This window comes from Leptonotus elevatus, chromosome 2 (genome assembly GCF_054856555.1).
Source record: "Leptonotus elevatus isolate MCC_2025b chromosome 2, RoL_Lele_1.0, whole genome shotgun sequence".
Lineage (NCBI taxonomy): Eukaryota > Metazoa > Chordata > Actinopteri > Syngnathiformes > Syngnathidae > Leptonotus > Leptonotus elevatus.
Window position 1 is genome coordinate 24,683,002 of NC_141240.1, and position 19,209 is coordinate 24,702,210.

Genomic DNA, 19,209 nt, shown 5'->3' on the forward strand with positions numbered 1-19,209 from the left:
CAAATGATTCCCGGAGTATATTTGCTTAAGTTAGCTTATTTTATTTTGTGCGCATGCTAGTGATGGCAAAACCTCTTCTCCATCAGTGGCATCACTTTATTTTATAAATGTGTTTTATCAACCCCAGCATTGCACATGTAAGATGTGTTCTGGGTGCCTCTGACTGTCCCTTTTTTAAAAATCTTTCAAATGCAAGTTTTTCTTACTAACATTGCGCGTTAATGAAGTGTATCATCTGTTTAACAACGTGCGTAAACATACACAAGCACCACCAGGGTTTGAACCAAATCAAAATGTTTAAAAATAAATAAATATGTTTCTACCACAATGATGGTGGCTTGGATTTTAACCCTGGTTCCAAAGGGGCTTTGAAGGGAATTATTTAAAATAATACAGTCGAATATCATCCTGAAATGCCAAATAAAAATTTCAGGTTTTATTGTTGGCCTTGTTTTTTTTCATGAAATGGGTTTTTACTTGTGAATTTTGGACACTTTCTACCCTTTTTGTATCTATTTTTGATTGACAAAAATAAACAATTTGGTGTACATAATGTCAATTTTTTGTCATTAATAATACTGAGGTTTTAACACACTCTTACTTTTTTTTTTTTTTTTTGTTCAACATAGTCTCCCAGCACTGTCACACACTTTTCCCATCTGTGCACAAGCTTGGACTGATGTCTCAGCCAATCGCCCACAACACTTTGGACTTCATCGTCACTTTCAAACTTCTTCCAAAAATGTTGCCCCCTTGTAGATGTTTTTTGGTCGGCCATCTTTGTTAATCACCGTAACTCTCAAAGTTTCATACCGCAAATAGACAAAAACTTGTCCTGGTTGAGCATATGCTTAATATTAAAGATTTCAAAGTAGGGTCACAAATTATGACAGTGGTCATGGTTTTGGATTATGGATGCAACCCTCACAATGTGTGATGTCAGGTTTTAAAGTAGAGATAGGGTTTCAAACTAGGGCTAGATTTTCAATTTAGGGTTTAAACTAAGATTGGTCTTTCAAATTAGGGTTTAAAACTATGGCCAGATTTTCAAAGTAGGGCTTTATATAAACTAGGGTTAGGGTTCAAAGAAGTGAGTGAATGGTTTAAAAGCCAATAATAATATAAGCATGTCTTGCCTTGGCACATGCATGACCAAAAAATACAAGAGTGTCTTTGTGTGGCTGTACAGACAGCAGGAAAGTGTTCATTCCTTCAATCGTTACTGCAGGTCAAGCACGGGGCGTGTGCCTCGTGTGCGTGCAAAAAAAAAAAAAGCAAAGCAAGTGCATGTTAAACTCGTTCGCTGCACTTATTAAATGCACAGTATCCATTGATTATGTTGTTGATCTTACTGGGCTAGAGTTGAAGGATTAACAACTCAATTTGTTTGCTGTTGTGCTCATAAGAAAGGAGGAAAAATGAGATTGTTATCAGCAGGTGGGCGGAGTCTTCTTATCACTCCTCGACGCTGTTGCTTGATGCGGCTGTCAGTCACACAATGGCGGCCACGCCACAGACAGGTGAGCGAGCTCCACACCACAAGCCACTCACACCATTCCTTTTTCTAAGATATTCCCCAAAAGAAAAGAATACATTTTGGGTCTTTTGCTGAGCCTTTATGCACTCTCATGAAACACAATTTCACGTTTTTATTCTGCCATTTGCGGGCGAACGTTTTCTATCGTCAGAGAGACGATATAACGCAGATATTCTTTCCTTTAAACAAGTGGGTGTGAACGCGACGCGTATTATTATTTTACACATTCACCAGGCAATAAATGGCTGATTGACTGTAGTGCTATCGATGTAAATTGAACGTTAAGCCAGTTTGTATAAAAACGAAAGACACGTCTTCAGTCAGTTACTTAGTCAGTATTTTTTACATAACATTAAAATAGTTATGAAACCCAAATGTTAAACCCTCAACATAAGGATTCAATTACAGATTGATTTTTTAAAATTATAATATGATGCAAAATCAAGTCCATGTATTTTGTTAGTTGAAAAATGAAAATATTGTTGGAAAAACCAAGATTTTTTGTCCAACACTTCAGGGCTTACCTTTTTAAACGGATTGATTGATTGATTTTTATGTGCAGGTAATTTCAGTCTTCTTGATTATTTTTCATTTATTGACATCTATTTAAAATTTTCCGATGTCAGTTTGTGTATTAGGTAAAATTTTGATCTCTAAAATGTTCAATCAGGACAGGTAGCTCTACATTTGAGGCCGCTGTCAATCATGACTCCAGGTGGCACGAGCCATCTATTTAAGTAACTGCACTTTATTAAAGTAACATTGCATTTTAACAGTATCTTAATAACAGTTAACAACCGACTTAATTTCAGGCCCAACCAGAGGCCAGAGGCGCCTGAAATTGGTCAACTTTGAAATCCAAGAGAATCACATTTCCCACGAGACCCAGGGACTCAGCGACAAACACCTGGTGGTCCGACGAGGGAAGCCATTCAAAGTTACTCTGCTGTTTTGCGGATGGATGTGGAACCCAAAAGCAGAGCGTTTGGCCCTCCAGGTTTTGCTAGGTGATTTTGTACACGCCCAAAAACATTTGTGCATAACATTTACTGTACTGTCTGATGTTCTTCTTTTTTTTTTAAACTTCTGATTCTTGTTTAAAGGGCAATGTAATAGTCACCGCTAACGACAAAGAGTTTGTGATTCATTTAATAGATAGATGGATAGCAATCTAGCTAGCTAGCTTCATTAGCATCTTGGCGTATACGTTTCCATTGACTCATAATGCAGGAACATGAAGTCAGACAGACACATACAGGAAATGACTCAAAAAAAACCTCAATATTCTGAGCCCCAACTAGTCACAGAAGATAGTTGCAGACTAATTAACGGCCCACTGAAAAGATCTATACTGTATTGTAGTTGTGTGTAGATGCCACAAGATGGCGGCAAAATTTGTGTAAATGAAGCTCCTCAAATCACTTCAGCACCAAGATGCCATCATGGTGCTTATATTAAACACACATATTAGTATTTTATTTCATGGCCATAAATTAGTATATTGTGACCACAGTTTCCCCCCCAAACCCCCCCCCCCCCCCCCCCATGGCGTGTCTGAGACCGCGTAGTTAGCATCAACACAGGACAAAAGGTATTTTTCCTTATTTACAGGTAAAATGTCAGCAAAGATGCTGGTCCACTTCTCTGACAAGTGGTCCGATCCGCATAGCTGGTCAGCACGAATCTACCCAGGCGACATAGGTCACCGTGTCGTCACCATTCACGTCTGTGCCCCTGTGCTATCTTCCGTGGCGCGCTACCAACTCTTGGTCCACATAGTGGGCGCACACGGGCAAAGCAGCTACGTCGCGGGAACGTTTGTGCTGCTCTGCAACCCTTGGCTCAAGGGTGAGTCTGTGAACTGGGACTCGGCCATCTTGTGTTTGTGCCCACAATGCAGCGGAATGAGCATGCGTTCCTTTCCTTTAAGAGGATCCGGTGTACATGCCACTGGACGTCCAACGACAAGAGTATGTCAAGAGTGATTATGGCGTGATCTACATGGGCACAGACGTCAACTTTAGCCAACGGCCCTGGTCGTTCGGTCAGGTATATGTATGATGTAGCCAGCAGGTGGCACCTGAATGCCCGTAGGCCAGCAATCCCTGCAAAAGCTTTGCATAATGTTTCTCTTTTTTCCCCCCAGTTAAAAACTCACCATAACATTGATAAAGATCAAATACAGAGGCACTTAGTAAAATCGGCCTCCTGAGTGCAACCATAACTAAAATGTGGCTCACAATAAAATCGTTTGTCACCCCGATAAAGACATTCTGAGATAGATATTCAACGTAATCAGTGTTTATGTGTGCACAGTATGAGCCTGGAGTGCTTGAGGCATGTCTTCAGCTGCTGCAGGTCAGCCCACAGCACCTCGGTAACAGTCACAAAGACTACGTTCTACGTGCAGACCCGGCCTACCTGAGCAGGATCATCTGTGCTATGGTGAGACGCAAAAATCACCGGCAAAACATGCGCACAAGAATTCCCTCATGTTCACACGAAACTGCGCGCATCACAACAGGCGTCGTGAATAATACTGACAGATGAGTTGTCACACAAAGATAAACGTACTTCTTGTTATTATCTTGTTGGAATTGCTGTTCTAGTGCTACACTTCCACCGTCACATGGTTTGCATTTGTTGCATATCTGCTATGTATGTCTCATCATGTCTCAATGTGCGGGCCTATCAATGCCATTGAAAGCCTTCGCATAGTCAACGAAATTGTTGTAAAATGAGGAGCTCCAAGTGATTGTTCTATAAGTATGCATAGCGTTACTATCTGATCCATACGTCCTAAATCTAGCCTGCAAGCTATGGAGTAGTGAGTTCACTGCATCTTTCAATTTGTTTAGGAAGATGCTATTAACTCGTTCACTGCCGTTGACGGCTAAAAACGTCAAAAAATTCATTTAAACTATTTTCCGTTAGTTTCACTTTTTTTCCCCTCTTTTGTTAACACGAGAATGATGACATTTGTGATTAATCATGAGTTAACTAGTGAAGTCATGCGATTAATTACGATTTAAATTGTAATCACCTGACGCCCCAAATTTTTAATAATCTTTTATTTTATTTTTTATTCATTCACTGCCATTGACGGCTATAAACGTCAAAAATTCATTTGAACAATTTCTATTAGATTAACATTTTTTTCCACTTTTGTTAACAAGAGTATGAAAACCTAGACATTTTTTTCATTGGACATTTAGAACAGATATCAAATAAGCGATTAATCGTGAGAGAACTAGTGAAGTCACACGATTAATTGCAATTAAAAATAATAATTGCCTGTCACCCCTAATTTTTAATAATCCTTTTTTTTTTTATGAATTTATGGCAGTGAATGAGTTAAAGTGGAAGTCAACCTTGAACATTTGTTGACAATAATGTGCTATATGTGCTCTCACGTCTAAACATGACATTCCGATTAATAATACATTTGTGAGCTACGAAGCAAAATCCAGCCGTTTTTATTCATCTCAGTGGGCGGCCATTTTCCCACTTGTGTCCACTGAAGATGACATCAATGTTGCTCAGGGCTCAGGCAACGACCAATCACAGCTCACCTTTATTCTGAAGCTGAGCTGTGATTGGTTGTTACCTGAGACCTGAGCCACATCAATGTCATCATCAGTCGACAGCAAGTGGCAAAATGGCCGCCCACTGAAATGGATAAAAACGGCTGGATTTTACTGCTTAAACGTTTTCCATGGTTTAGAGAACAGTGTGGTTCTTTAGTATTTCCCACGTTGACTTAGGTCACACTTGTTTGGTTGCTTTATAAGATCCCTCCATCCACTGTATTGGGATGTTTTCTCCCTTCTGGATGTTTTGGAAAAATGTGAAGTATATTTCCAGACTAACTGGGTTATTTGCCTTTAGAGCATCAGCTGATCCAGCAGATTTACCTGTCTTCTACAGTTTGATGACGTATTTCCTTTTCTGTTGGTGACCTGCAGGCTGCAGTCAATAAATAAGTCGTTGTCGGCTGCAAATGCCAGCTACAGAATTCACCGAAATGAACACTGATTGGTACCAAGTGTGACGTGAAATTGCAAGTTGTTGTTGTTTTGCTTACACCATGTAATGTGGGCGAGGATCGAGGATTCGCTATATAAAATGGAGTGCGAAGGTGCGTTCACGTGCCTAACTTTGGCGCAGGCAGCAGGTTCAATTCCCTCTTTTCCAATTTCTCTCTCTAAAAGCTTTTGTTGAAAATCACCATTTTGTAGTTGCTTTTCTCTTATATTACCAAATAGATCTGCAATCTGTCTATTTTTCCTGCAAGGTGAACGCCAGTGATGATGACATGGGTCTTGTGGAGGGGAAATGGAAGGGAAACTACAAAGATGGTGTCAAGCCAACAGAGTGGAGTGGCAGTGCGGACATCCTTCACCGCTGGATGGCATCCAAAGGCAACCCTGTGCGTTATGGACAGTGTTGGGTCTTTGCATCAGTCCTCTGCACAGGTGTTATTGTAATAATATGTATTCATATTTTCTTTTGTCGGTGCTTCTTATTCATGCAATAAGCTAATATTTTAAACTTTGGTCCCGTTTTTTTGTTTTTTGGGTCCAGTGATGCGAGTGCTAGGGATTCCCTCCAGGGTGGTGACAGTGTTTAACGCAGCCCACGATGGTGATGGAAACCTAATCACTGAAGAGTTTTATTCGAGCACCGGGGAAAAGCTGGGATTGTCAAAAGACAGCATTTGGTTGGTATCTCTTAATCTTGAAAATGTAATGCAAACTGAACCACACATAAGCACTCGTTAGAGTGTGTGTGTGTGTGTGTGTGTGTGTGTGGGGGGGGGGGGGGGGGGGGTTACGGGTCATGCTGTCTATCCACCACCCTGGGCCATGCAAATGTTATATCCGTATGCATGTCAGGCTGCAAGTACCCCAAAATCAAGGGCTGTATTTTGGGCACCCATGCTATACACAGAATGAAAATAAGTGGGCCCAAGCAGTTTCCCTGTGGAGCACCCTCCCCGGATATAGATCTGTACTATATTATTCCAACCATGTGTTTCTTGTATGCCTTAAAACTCGGTATACTTGCACATAAAGGAACTTCCACGTGTGGGTGGAGTGCTGGATGAGGAGGTCGGACATTGGTGCCGGATTTAATGGCTGGCAGGTTGTGGACCCCACCCCGCAAGAAAAGAGTGCAGGTGTCGAGATAACGTGACATCGTACCACTTAACCGATACAATTTACCGATGGAATATCTTAAAAATGTTCCCGCGACAGGAATATACCGCTGTGGCCCTTGTCCAGTGGTGGCAATCCAGAGGCGTTGCCTCGACACCCCTTATGACACCGCCTTCGTTTATGCCTCTGTCGATGCGGACATCGTACGCATGATAGTGCGGTCTGGTAAGGTGGTGGGAAAGAAGGTGGATACCAAGTGGGTGGGACGCTTGATCTTCACCAAGAGCATCAGCTCAGATGTGCCAGAGGATCTGACCGATTCTTATAAGAGAAAGAAAAGTAAGGAGATGTTCTATGAGCGAGCAGATTATAGTTTAAAATTAGCATGCTAGCTAATTGTTTTTCCGTTATTTGCAGAGGACCAAACACACCGAGTGGGAGACGCAGGTCAGTGGCTGTCAACATCTCTACCTTTTGTAAAGAAATGGAAAGGAGTAAGGGTTTTCTTAAAGGAACAGTTAGTTAAGAATGTCCTGGAAGTAAAAAAGAGGGTCAGATCAAGTGATGAGGCTGAAACTTGAAATCGAGCGTACAATTCCTTGTTCGGGCTCTGTTCTCAAAGATTATGTTTATCTTATTACCTACTGTGATTGTTAGTCATTCTTATAAAAATATGATCAATTATTTAAAAGAATGTAAAAAAATTTTACCTATTAAACCTTCTATTGCGCTACATTGGCACGCAAGTTAAATTTTCAATTCTATCCTTAACTTACAATGTATTTGAAAGCTTTATTGGCATTTCATTCTTATTAGGACTTTGCCGTTATCCTGTTTGAACATGTTCCCTGAACTGAACATTTCTCATCAGTTTTGTTGCCGTTTCACTCTGTAATCGAGCATTCTTATTGCTGTGTACAGTACGTCTCGCCTCACGTTCTGGAGTGCCTTTTCCTCCTGAAGAAGGTAATACGTTCTCACTGACCAATGTCAGAATCCAAAATACACCGATTTTGTCATACACTGTGCAATGATGATAAAGATAACAAACACATCGATTTAATTTGAGGGAAATTGGTGACAGCAATTTAAGAATTCACGCTAGCACTAACACAAAGCAACAGGCTTCCCACCATTGTTTTACATACACATTTTGGTGTCAATATTTGTATATATATTTTTATTTTAAATGAACATGCTCTCTGAACTGAACATTTCTCGTGTTTTTGTTGCTTCACTGTGTAATTGAACACTCTTCTCTTTATGTATATAGTATGTCGTTCCTCACGTTCAGCCACGTCTCGTTCATCAATGGAAGGTAATATCCTGCATTGAATGCACTCTCACTGACCTACATCTGACCAATCAAAATCGTTTATTCATTCTTCAGGAAGAGCAATATGATTAGCATACACGCTAACGCAACACAACAGAGGTCTCTTGGCTTGCCCACAATTGTTCTACAATCAGTATACACAATTTGATGTCAGTTTTTGTTCATGTTCCCTCTTACAAAACGGAATATTACTCATCTATTTTGTTGCTGTTTCACCATGTAATTCACGCTTATTGTTCTCCAGTGTGTCGTTTAGCACGTTGTGATGTGCCTGGTCCAGCTGAAGAAGGTAAGATAGTGCAGTTAATGGCGTCTTACTGAAGAATGTCACAATAAAAACGTGTTTTCAATGTTGTAAAAAAAAGAAAAAAAGAAGAAGCCATTTGCCATGGTGAATATCGAGCACAAAAACTTAACAGCTTTCGGCTACATGCTAGCTTCTGCTTGCAATGTAACGACGCCAGCCAGATAGGAGTTCCATTTCTATGGCACTGTACACTTTAACTCTGTGTGTAGCTAGATGACCGATCGCTATCGATTTCTTACAACATACATACAAATGTGACCCGAAAAATGGAAGTTTCATATTTACGGTCTTTATTCCTGTCCAGACGCGTCCAGCTTGGATGTAACCTTGACCGTAGCTGGAGAGCCCACTGTGGGCATGAGCATCAACCTAACAGTGACGGTCACAAACCCAACAAACAGCACACGCCTCCTGAGGGAGCACCTGAACGCTCAACTGAAGGAATTCAACTGCAGTCCAGGAAAAAGCTTCTGGGAGGGTCACCAAGATGTGTGCATTCAGCCATTTGAAGGTGAGCTGTCCCGATGCCGCACTGATTGATTCAAGCCGACATCAGAACAATTGTTTGCACATTTGGATTTGTTTTGCGTCTCTGTGCAGATTTGACACGCCACCATTCCATCCATCCCTCTAAATACGAGCCGTTCCTGGCAGGTGATGACATTATGAAAGTGGCGGTGGTCATCGAAGACTTAAAGACCAAAGAGAGGGTCCTAGCTATACAGGAATTCAACCTCAGCTCACCCAAAATAAACATACAGGTACACAAATTACATAGTACACATTTACTAAAAGTTTGCCGGTAGATCCGGGTCAAAATGCAATGCAATGGGGTTCGTACAGTAAAGTTCTCGGGAAAATTGTTTGTGTATTGTTTTGCGTCACGCTGCTAATTTACAAACAACAAAGAAATGTCAATCAAAATGACAACTCTCACATTTCATGCTTGCCAATGATAATCGGATGAATCGTAGAAGAAACTGAAAAGTGTTGACGCAATATGTCCTGCAGCCACGGATGAGATTTAAAAAGGAACATTTTTGCATTTTCATCACTTAAAACCTTAAAACACGCTTGTTGATATTCCCTTCGCTCTCTTCCATTGGTCGTCAAACACTGACAAAGCTCTCTGTACACAACAAAACATTCCGGATGTCCGAGCAGCTTCCTTGTAAAACACACCAAACATTTGTTTTTGATTGAGAAGCTGTCCTTGAAATAGTAAACTGTTTAAATACGGGCTGTTTAATATAGTACTTTTCATCCTATTCCGATTGAGCAATATACAGTTGCTTCTTAGAATATTGCATAAAAATATGCTGTGTTGATTGATTATTATTTATTCAAATGGTTTTTTTTTCCCTCTGGAGGCCACATCAGGCCCATTTCATATACATGTATTTAAAATAATTTTTTTCCCCCTGAACTGGCGAATTTTGATTGTTTGTCTGAAAGCTATATAATCATCCGAATTATGACAAAACAACATTGTGAAATATTTGACTCTAAGTCTACGTTATATATGCATTTTGTTATTTGAATTGGAATGACTGAAATTAATTAAGTTTTCCACAATATTCTAATCAGGAGGCACCTGTACTGTAAATTCTGACTCAAACCTCATCACTTTGAACGGGATAAAAAAAAAAGTCTCAGGGACTGTACAGTATATTCAATAATGGCTCAAATGATAAATTCTTGTAAGATAAGTGGGAACAAAAATTGAGTGCCATGTTTGTCCATTTGTTAGCAAGCAAACAATTTTTATAGTTTATCAAGAATGATGTAAAGATGCAGGTGCTTCTCAATCATTTAGAATATTGTGGAAAACGATTATTATTATTATTTTTTATCATTTTGTTGCTTCATTACAGCCAAGGCTGGACTGGCCATCTGGCATAACGGGCAGATGTCTGGTGGGCCGGTACCTTTTAGGGCCGATGTGGGGCTACTTAATTATTATTTTCTTCCATCTTAACCCAAGCGACTGGCCCACAATTTAGAGGGAGCAGCCCATTAATCCATTTACAATACAGACAGAAAACTGGACTGGTGGGCCGGCCGACCGAAGTCAAAATTCCAGGGTCCTTTGTTTGTTTATTTATTTATTTATTTATTTGTGGCATAACATAACAAAAAAAACAGTTTCTCAAGAAACTGCAATTAATTGTTAACACTGAAATTGCTAGGTAGGAATTGACCTTCTAAAAAGTATACTGCTATGCATTTATTAACTGTTATAATAATATAGTTTTTCACTTAAATTGAACTACTGAAAGGAATAATATATTTTAATATTCTATTGAGGTGCACCTGTAGACTTGGCAAGAATTTAAACTCCTCTAACAAAATAATAATGCAGTGCTGTTTTTGTGTTCATTAGTTTGTAGTTTGTATAAAAAATCCTTTCATGATTCCAAGAGGGTGAAAAGTGCGTCGACGCACTTTTGTACAGATCGTCGCCAAAATTGAACAGGTTCTTCAACGTTGAATGTTCAACCCCTCAGAGTTCAACAGAAATCTGTTGCGTGTTTTTTTTTACGCAATCCTGCTGATTGGCAGGTAACGAACAAACAATGGAAACGGTACCTATTTTATTTATTTTATTTATTTTATTTATATATATATATATAAATAATAATAATAATAATAATAATAATAATAATAATAATAATAATAATAATAAAAATAACGATACCTACTTTAAACTGACTGGCGTCATTGATTTACGGTGACATGAAATAACAGCTCTCATCAGCTATTTCCTTAACCTCCTCACCCTGATTGTCATGCAGGTTGAAGGCGGGGACAGCATCCGGGTGAAGAAGGAGCACACGGCAACTGTGTCATTCACCAACGAGCTCCACAAAACTCTGAATGGTGCTGTTCTCGCTGTGGAGGGCTACGGGTTGTTGCGGGGCAAACAAGAGGCCCGGTGAGTCCGTACACACTTTTTGAAGTTGCTATCAGAAGAAGGAGAGACTAAATGATGCAATCCAATTCCATCGTCATAGTTTTGGCTCTAAAGTATCTAAGGAATGTTGTGGTGGGAATGCTGTCAAGCGTGACTTTACTGTTAAGGAAACGTGCCAACATTCTTGGCATACTTGGTTTCTTAGATTTACATAGTGTAGCAGGAAGTATTAATATGTTTGGAGAAGTCCCTGTCTATTACCCAATTGAACATGAACACGTTAAGTAGTGTATATTTTGCCACCATATGACCACTTTTTTTTTATTGTCATAGGTTTTTGCAACAGGTTGTTAGTCACTCATCCAATCAGTTTATCCCTTTTCTGTCGCCAAAAGTCAGCTGGGATAGGCTTCAACTCACCTCACTCTCAAGTATCGAGCAGTAAGATGAATTCCAATTTCCAATGTTGTGGTACTAATTCCTGCTCTTTGGTACAGTGATCGTCACACTTTGCCATCAGTACTTATGTGTAGGCATCACAAAAAGTCAAAGAAAAGCAAAATAAATGATACTTAACCACATGTTTAGAGAACTTACAGCCATATATGACCCAAAGAATCATCTTGAATTATTTGCTTTTCCCTTACTCTATGTTAGGACTGAACTATTTTGAAAAATAATTCAATTGTAAGACCCCCTCCCCCGCACTCCTTAACTCATTCACTGCCATTGACGGCTATAGACATAAAAAATAAATTTTAAAAAAGTACATTTATAACAGATATAAAATGTGTGATTAATTGTGAGTTAACTATTGAAGTTATGCAATTAATTACAATTTAAAAAATAAAATTGCCTGACGCGATTAAAAGAAAAAAGATTATTAAAAATTAGGGGCATCAGGCGATTAACATTTTTAATCGTAATTAATCGCATGACTTCACTAGTTAACTCACAATTAATCAAAAATGTTGTATCTGTTCCAAATGTACAATAAAAAAATTCTAGGTTTTCACACTCTTGTTAACAAAAGTGGAAAAAAATGTTAAACTAATAGAAATAGTTCAAATGAATTTTTGACGTCTATAGCCGTTAATGGCAGTGAATGAGTTAATATTGTGATTTAATATGAAATTATTTTTTTAAGGTTCTTTTTCCATGTATTTTTTTAACTAACACAAGCAGTCATTTAAACTGTATTACAATTAAAAAAGATATCAGATTTAGTATGCATAAATATTTGGGTCAGGTAAGGCATACACTAACATAAAGTCAAATGAACCATGAAAGAATATGAAAAACTGTTTATTCATCTACTTTAATTGGAGTTGTTAACTTATTTACCTCTTTGAGTTGCAATCTTTTAAGCGTTCACTATGACAACTTCAAAAAATTGTGGCTTTAACAAGTTGATGTGCAAGTATTTGAGTTGTTGTTTGTCGTGTACTCACGTACTCACTCATTTTTCTTTTTCATCAGAGAAATTGTGCCGCTGCTTGGCAAGCCATCAAGCTTCCCGTTCTGTCGGTCAACGTTTTTTGTGTCCCCTGCAGTCAAATAACGACTAAAATGTTGTTTTCCCCCCCACATTTTTTTCGTTCCCCCAAATTGCAGCCTTTGCGATTTGAAAATTTAATTCTAAGCGATATGGATTTGAATTCAAATCGCCCTACGGATCTACAGGCAATATAGAAAATGAACCTGTTTATGTACAGTAGCAGGCTTGGCTGATAACAAATTTGTTCATTGTAATATTGGTCGCTTCCCGTCCCCCCCCCCCTCTTCCAGGCTGACCGTCCTGCATCTAGGTGAGACGATAGAGAAGAAGGTTACTATCATGGCCTCCACTCCGGGCACAAAGCTGCTGAGTGCTTCGTTCTCACATAGCAGCAGCCCCAGCGTCATTTCAAGAAGCTTCCACAAAGTGTCAGTCACCACCTAGAGACTCTGAAAAGTCACTGAATCATGTGGAAAGTATACGTTTTTGGCTCACGGCCACTTGCAAATGCAAATGCAAATGGTCAAATATATAACTACACTGACTGGTCACAAAGTAAAGCACACCTTCACTCCACACTCCAATGAGAGTCAATATAAGAGCTGCATTGAAAATGTGAAATTTTACAGAGAAGAAAATGCTCCATAATGATGCCGCCTTGTGCAGTGTCGTGGGGAGCATACCCAGCTACAGCGGCAACATGGGTTCAGTTTACACACCAATCAAGGTTGTAGTCAAGGGTCCTTTGCCCCAAGTCAGCTTCGACCCTAAACAGGTATGAACTGTATGGGTTATGGATATATTATATTATATTATATTATATTATACTATATAACATAATATTATATTATATTATACTATATAACATAATATTATATTATATTATACTATATAACATAATATGTTATATTATATTATATTATATTATGTAAAAGTCCATTAAAAAACACCAAATGGTTATAAAGTGGGGGGAAAGGGGACTAGATGCTATTGCGCCCATCAACCACAAGATGGAAGCATTGAAACACCCACCATAATGTTTGGCCCGTGAGTTTTTTTTTTCTTCGCTTAAATAAAAAATACAGTAATTTGAACTTTCCCATTGTCTGAACATGCTCGAGGTATACCCCAAAAATAAATTATTATTGTTATTTTTTACTTTTTGCGTGACTGTTGAAACAATCAATTTTGGTTTGCAACGAAATCTTAAGATTTTGACAAGACTTTGCAAAATGTCTTATTTTAACATTTAATCCAATTTCTCTTGTAGTACAAATCATCCATCCATCTGACTTTTAGGCAAGACATCCACGTCTATGAACAATCGAGTCTTCAATTAATCCACATGGTTTTGGAATGTGGTAAAACCGCCGACATACTTCTCAAAGCAGTGGTTGGCAATTCATTTTGCAAAAGGCCCACATGAGAAACTGATTTTGTCGTTTGAAATCTAGAAACTGTAAACCCAGAATGAGATTGACTGGTGACCAGTTCAGGGTGTAATCCGCCTTTTCACTCACTGATCCAAATAAGAGATGAAAGAAATAAAGTCATGAGAACGTGTGCCCTCCTCAGTGTATTGTGTTCTGAATGTTTGCGTATGAATGCACGGCTGATTTAAAGGCATGGATGTCGAGGTGAACAGCTTGTGATGTCACCCGAGTGTCAGGCGGACGCGAGCGATAATCAGACTGCACGCTTGCTGATTTTCAGACAAATTAAACGTCAGGGAAAAGCAGCCAGCGCGACCACTGAGAACGCTTTGCAAAGCTGAGCCCATCATAAATTATTAATGGGGCCTCCTCTGCCCAACGCGCGCGCGCGCGCACAACGTCCATCTTTCCTGCCTTAACAAATGCTAATTACACTTCTTTGTCTTTGGCTGCCTCTTCACTTTTCACGATCTCGTTTTTCATCTATCCATGTCAATCATCCCTTCTTTTTCACCCCCCCCCCCCTTCTTGCTTCTCTGTCATTGGCAAGTTGTCTTTCCATATTTTATTGTCCTTGTTCACTTCACCTCCTTTGACTGACCATCTGTTTGTCTGGTTCGAACCATAGTACTCCTCTTCAGTCACTCTTTTAGATCCTCGGTTTATTCTCTTTCTCTCTCCTTACTTCCACTCAACATCCTGGTTCATACAGTATTTCTTTGTTCCTTCATCCATCCTTCCATTCATCCCTTCTTCCTCCGGGATGGATGAGTAAGCAATGGTTCTTTCCGCCCATCCTTTCCTTGCTCCCAATCCTCCATCCATCTTTCCTCCTTCCACCTGTCATCTTTCCTTCCATTCTATCTTTTGTACTTCCCTTCATCCGTCTTTCCTTCTCCAATCCATCCATTCATCCCTTCTTCCTCAAATTGCTATCTAGCTATCCACCTAGCGATCTACCCAGCTATTGCAAGCCAGCTATTTATCTGGATAGATGGATAGATAATCGTTTAGTTCGCTGTTGCACAAAGCTATTCCAGAGCACATCAAATTGCAATCAGCCATTTTGTGATGGGACTGTGTCACAGCTTAACAATTCTATCAGCCATTTTGCCTAGTGAGGGCATGACCTAATCAGTCAATTAGAGCAGCGCTGGTTGAATATGACTGGACTGGAATGACATTTCAAGCCAAGGGGACAAACGGGCCGATGAAGGACTAATCACCAATGGAGTGACTCAGCCGTGAATTCTCATCATCAAAGATTAATGCGGCATTAAAGAAAGTGATTTGATGATGTCAGTCGTTGAGGCTGTTGTCATTAAAATGCCCTTCACAGGTCCAGAAAGTAAAAAACCTCCCAGAGGAAAATTTTATTGTGCAATTGGGCAGGGACCAGTTTGGACCGGAATTCTCCACCTCTGACAGGTGCCAGGATTGAAGCCTTCGAGCTTTTTAAAAATCCAAAGTTCTAAAGATCCTGATTGGGCTTTTATTTTGTTGGGGTTTTGGTTGGACATCACCACACTGTGAAGTCATTTTAAAGTGTTAGCTACAATACTTTCAGACGTCTTACTTTAATTTCTTTGACATGTTCCCACCAGGTCTTGAAAATATTACATATTCTTTAATGTGGCAAATGCTTTTCTTTGTTTCTTTCTTTCTTTCTTTCTTTCTTTTTCTTTGTTTGTTTGTTTATTTGTTTCCTTCCTTCCTTCTTTCTTTGTTTCTTTCCTATTCTTCCTTCATTCCTTGTTTGTTTGTTTCCTTTCCTTCCTCCCTTATTTTTCCTCCTTTGCTTCATTTTTCTTTCTTTTTTGTTTGTTTCCTTCCTTCATTCTTTGTTTGTTTCCTTTCCTTCCTTCCTTCCTTATTTTTTCCTCCTTTGCTTCTTTCTGTCCTTCCTTCCTCCTTTTGCTTCTTAGCTTCTTTCTTCTGAATCAACTCCAACTTCATCATCAATATCGGGTACATGTTTTTTTTTAGGTGCACACAGTTGGTATTCATTTCACGCTGCATGCATTTTGTTACCATGAGCAACAAGGAAAACAACAGGGAAGAAAAGTAGAATTTTCTGCCTGCCATAACCTACACAACCATTAAAGCTGATATGCTTCCAAAACAATAGACGGCTTTTGCAAAACCACAATGGGGAACAGAACAAAGGGGAAATTACAACACAGAAAATAAGCCGATGGGATTTAAGTGGAACAATCAAATGTATAGTGCTATGTCGCAGTCACTAATTATTCCACAGTTTTATAATCCATTGTTTCTGTCAAATGAGTGCACGTATCTCCGGTTTGTTTCTTTGTACGCGCTTTTTCAATTTGATCTTCCATTTTAAATCACACAGAGAGAAAAAAAGACACATGACCAAGAAAAATATTAGCTATCTTGCCAACACAGCCACTTGGATTACAGGGTTCAGCCATAACTTCGTCTGTCATGTCCGTTCATGTTCAAACTTCTCCCTCACCCTCAATCTAAACACTGGCGTCCCACAAGGCTATGTGACGAGTCCCTTCCTCTACTACTCCCTCTTCGTTCCTTCCTGCCTGTCTGTCTGCCCATCAATCTTTCCATCCTTCTGTCAAAAACAACACAAACACATGCTGAAACACTTTGTCAAGTTGTTCATGTGTAGAACATAAATACTTAAGGCTATTGTTTTGCTACAAGAGAAAACTGCCTCCTACCGTTTGTACATCCATCTATTTCTCTCACACTGGCAAAGACCCTACGCTAACAATGGGGAAGCCTTTTGCAATTTGTCTGATAACACACCACCAGGCCTTCGTCTTTAAGAGCAACAAATCTGTCGAGTCTCCTTCTGGCTTTCTGCACTCAGCCTTGTCTTCCTTGTTTACTGGACCGGAGCACATATACTACAGCCATAGACATCTTTGTGACAGCATTATGTGTAACGGTATAATACACATGTATAATAATGAGAAGAAAACATGTAAATATAATCATGGAAATAGAGCAGACCCTTCAATGCAGAATGCATTGCCACATACCAGTTGTAGCTGCTCAGATAGACAATCGATACCTCCGAAGCTCAAGCAATAATCTTCCCTCTGCAACGTTTTTTTGCCACAGAAAGTGAACGTATGTGTAAAAAGTTTAATTACTGCATGCATGTGTGGACTCATTGCAAATAATGCAGTGCTATAAATAGCAATACATGAAAAGAAAGAGTACACTCCATACCATAGTAAGTAATCATTATACAGGCACTATTAGAAATGATTTACGAAGAACCTTGTGTTCATTAATGTTTACATAACATTAGAAGACTTGAAAGCTTGATTTAACAAAAAAAAAAAGAAGAAGAAAACGTTAATACAAATATATAAGAATGCTTTTAAAGGAGAAGTCAACCTTAAACATTTCGAGACAATAATATGTTATGCAAAATCCAGCCGTTCTATAAATATCAGAAGGCAACCATTTTGCCACTCGCTGTCGACTGAAGATGACATCACAATTGCTCAGGGCTCAGGCAGCGACCAATCACAGCTTGCTTGTTTTCTGAAGCTGAGCTGTGATTAGTTGTTACCTGAGATTTGAAAATCTGTGATGTCATCTTCTCTCGACAGCAAGTGGCAAAATGGTTGCCTTCTGATATTGATTTAAAAAAAAAAATGCTGGATTTTGCTGCTTACCTCATATTCCACTAATGCAATATTAACCAAAATACTGTATTTAGACTAGTGGGACTGCATAGAACATATTATTGATCAAGAATTATTATTTTTTTGGATTGACTTCCCTTTTAAAAATAAGTACGATACCGACAGAAATATTGCTAAGCACTTGATCTTATGGTGATCATTCTGTAAGTAACTAAGACCAAAACTTATGGACACAAAATGAAACCACACTACCACAGACACAAATATGAGCAGCACTTGACCAAAATCTTATAAATCGCGTTTTTTTTTGTTTTGTTTGGAGGAAAAAAAAGATAATTATTAGCACAGATCTGCAAATTTGACAAAGATGAATTTGATCATAATAGAATCCACAATGTGCACAATGAATGGCATAGCAAGACAATCTTTTTTTCTATTTTTATTATTATTATTCTATTATTATTATTCTATTTTTTTAAAATGACTTCTTAATATGTTTTCACGTGTTGACATTTCAGACACATTGAGGAAGCAACTGATACTTGCATGATGTATCCATATTCTCCACATATTGTTACTCATTGGAAAAAGATACGTTCCACAAACTGCTGACAATGATGGATGATGCGATAAACCAAGTATAACATAACCAAACAGGTTTTCTATGAAGCTCAGTGGCACAACCATTTTTCACCGAGAACTCCTGAGCAGCATGTCCGCCTCGCAGCTCTGAAATTTGGGCCTTTAATGTCAGTTCTGACCTTTCATTTGCATTTACACAAGACACTTGAAATTGTCTATAAATGTAAATATGAGTGTGCTTGTTTGCCAAAATATCAGATCAACAATATAGGATATTAAAAAATAGTACAAGAAAACCAGACAAAAATACAGGATTTTAAACACCAGACCAACATATTAATAAATAATTATACATAGCCTATATAAACAAATAAATAATTAGAAAATACAATCTTGAATGAAGGAATTATTGGATTAAACAATAAATATTTAAAAATGAAACGCATTTAATGAAAAACACAAAAATAGTCAACAAAATAATGGGAAAATGTTTGACATTGTAGAATACAGTGGGTACATAATTATGTAATCCATATCAAAATATGTCTGTTACTCAAAATAGAAGTTCACGGTAGGGATGGGCAAGTAACGATACCAGATGTCGGTATCAGGCCAATACCCAGCCTTATTTCAAGGTATCGGTACTCACGGTAGTGGCCGATACCAATAGGCTATTGGGAGCCCTCTTGTTGCCGTTCTACGATCAGGAACTAGAAATTAAAAGAAAAAAATGCCATTAATTTCATGCAATTTTAAGGGGAAACGTTAAATTGGGATGAATAAGTCTTTCTTTAAAATGATC

At 38.7% G+C, this 19,209-nt stretch overlaps 1 protein-coding gene across 1 annotated transcript; it reads left to right on the top strand.

Annotated features, from left to right (window-relative positions):
* Positions 1–1,412: 1,412 nt before the first annotated feature.
* LOC147179318 (protein-glutamine gamma-glutamyltransferase 5-like) lies at positions 1,413–14,314 on the top strand. The gene is made up of 17 exons (XM_086068861.1): positions 1,413–1,520; positions 2,350–2,544; positions 3,149–3,385; positions 3,468–3,586; positions 3,854–3,982; positions 5,832–6,012; positions 6,122–6,257; positions 6,613–6,716; positions 6,796–7,035; positions 7,114–7,143; positions 7,618–7,662; positions 7,970–8,014; positions 8,277–8,321; positions 8,644–8,850; positions 8,940–9,100; positions 11,135–11,274; positions 13,042–14,314. Exons 1-17 carry the CDS (start codon positions 1,499–1,501, stop codon positions 13,193–13,195), a joined length of 2,190 nt encoding a protein of 729 aa, XP_085924987.1. The 5' UTR covers positions 1,413–1,498; the 3' UTR covers positions 13,196–14,314.
* Positions 14,315–19,209: the final 4,895 nt, after the last annotated feature.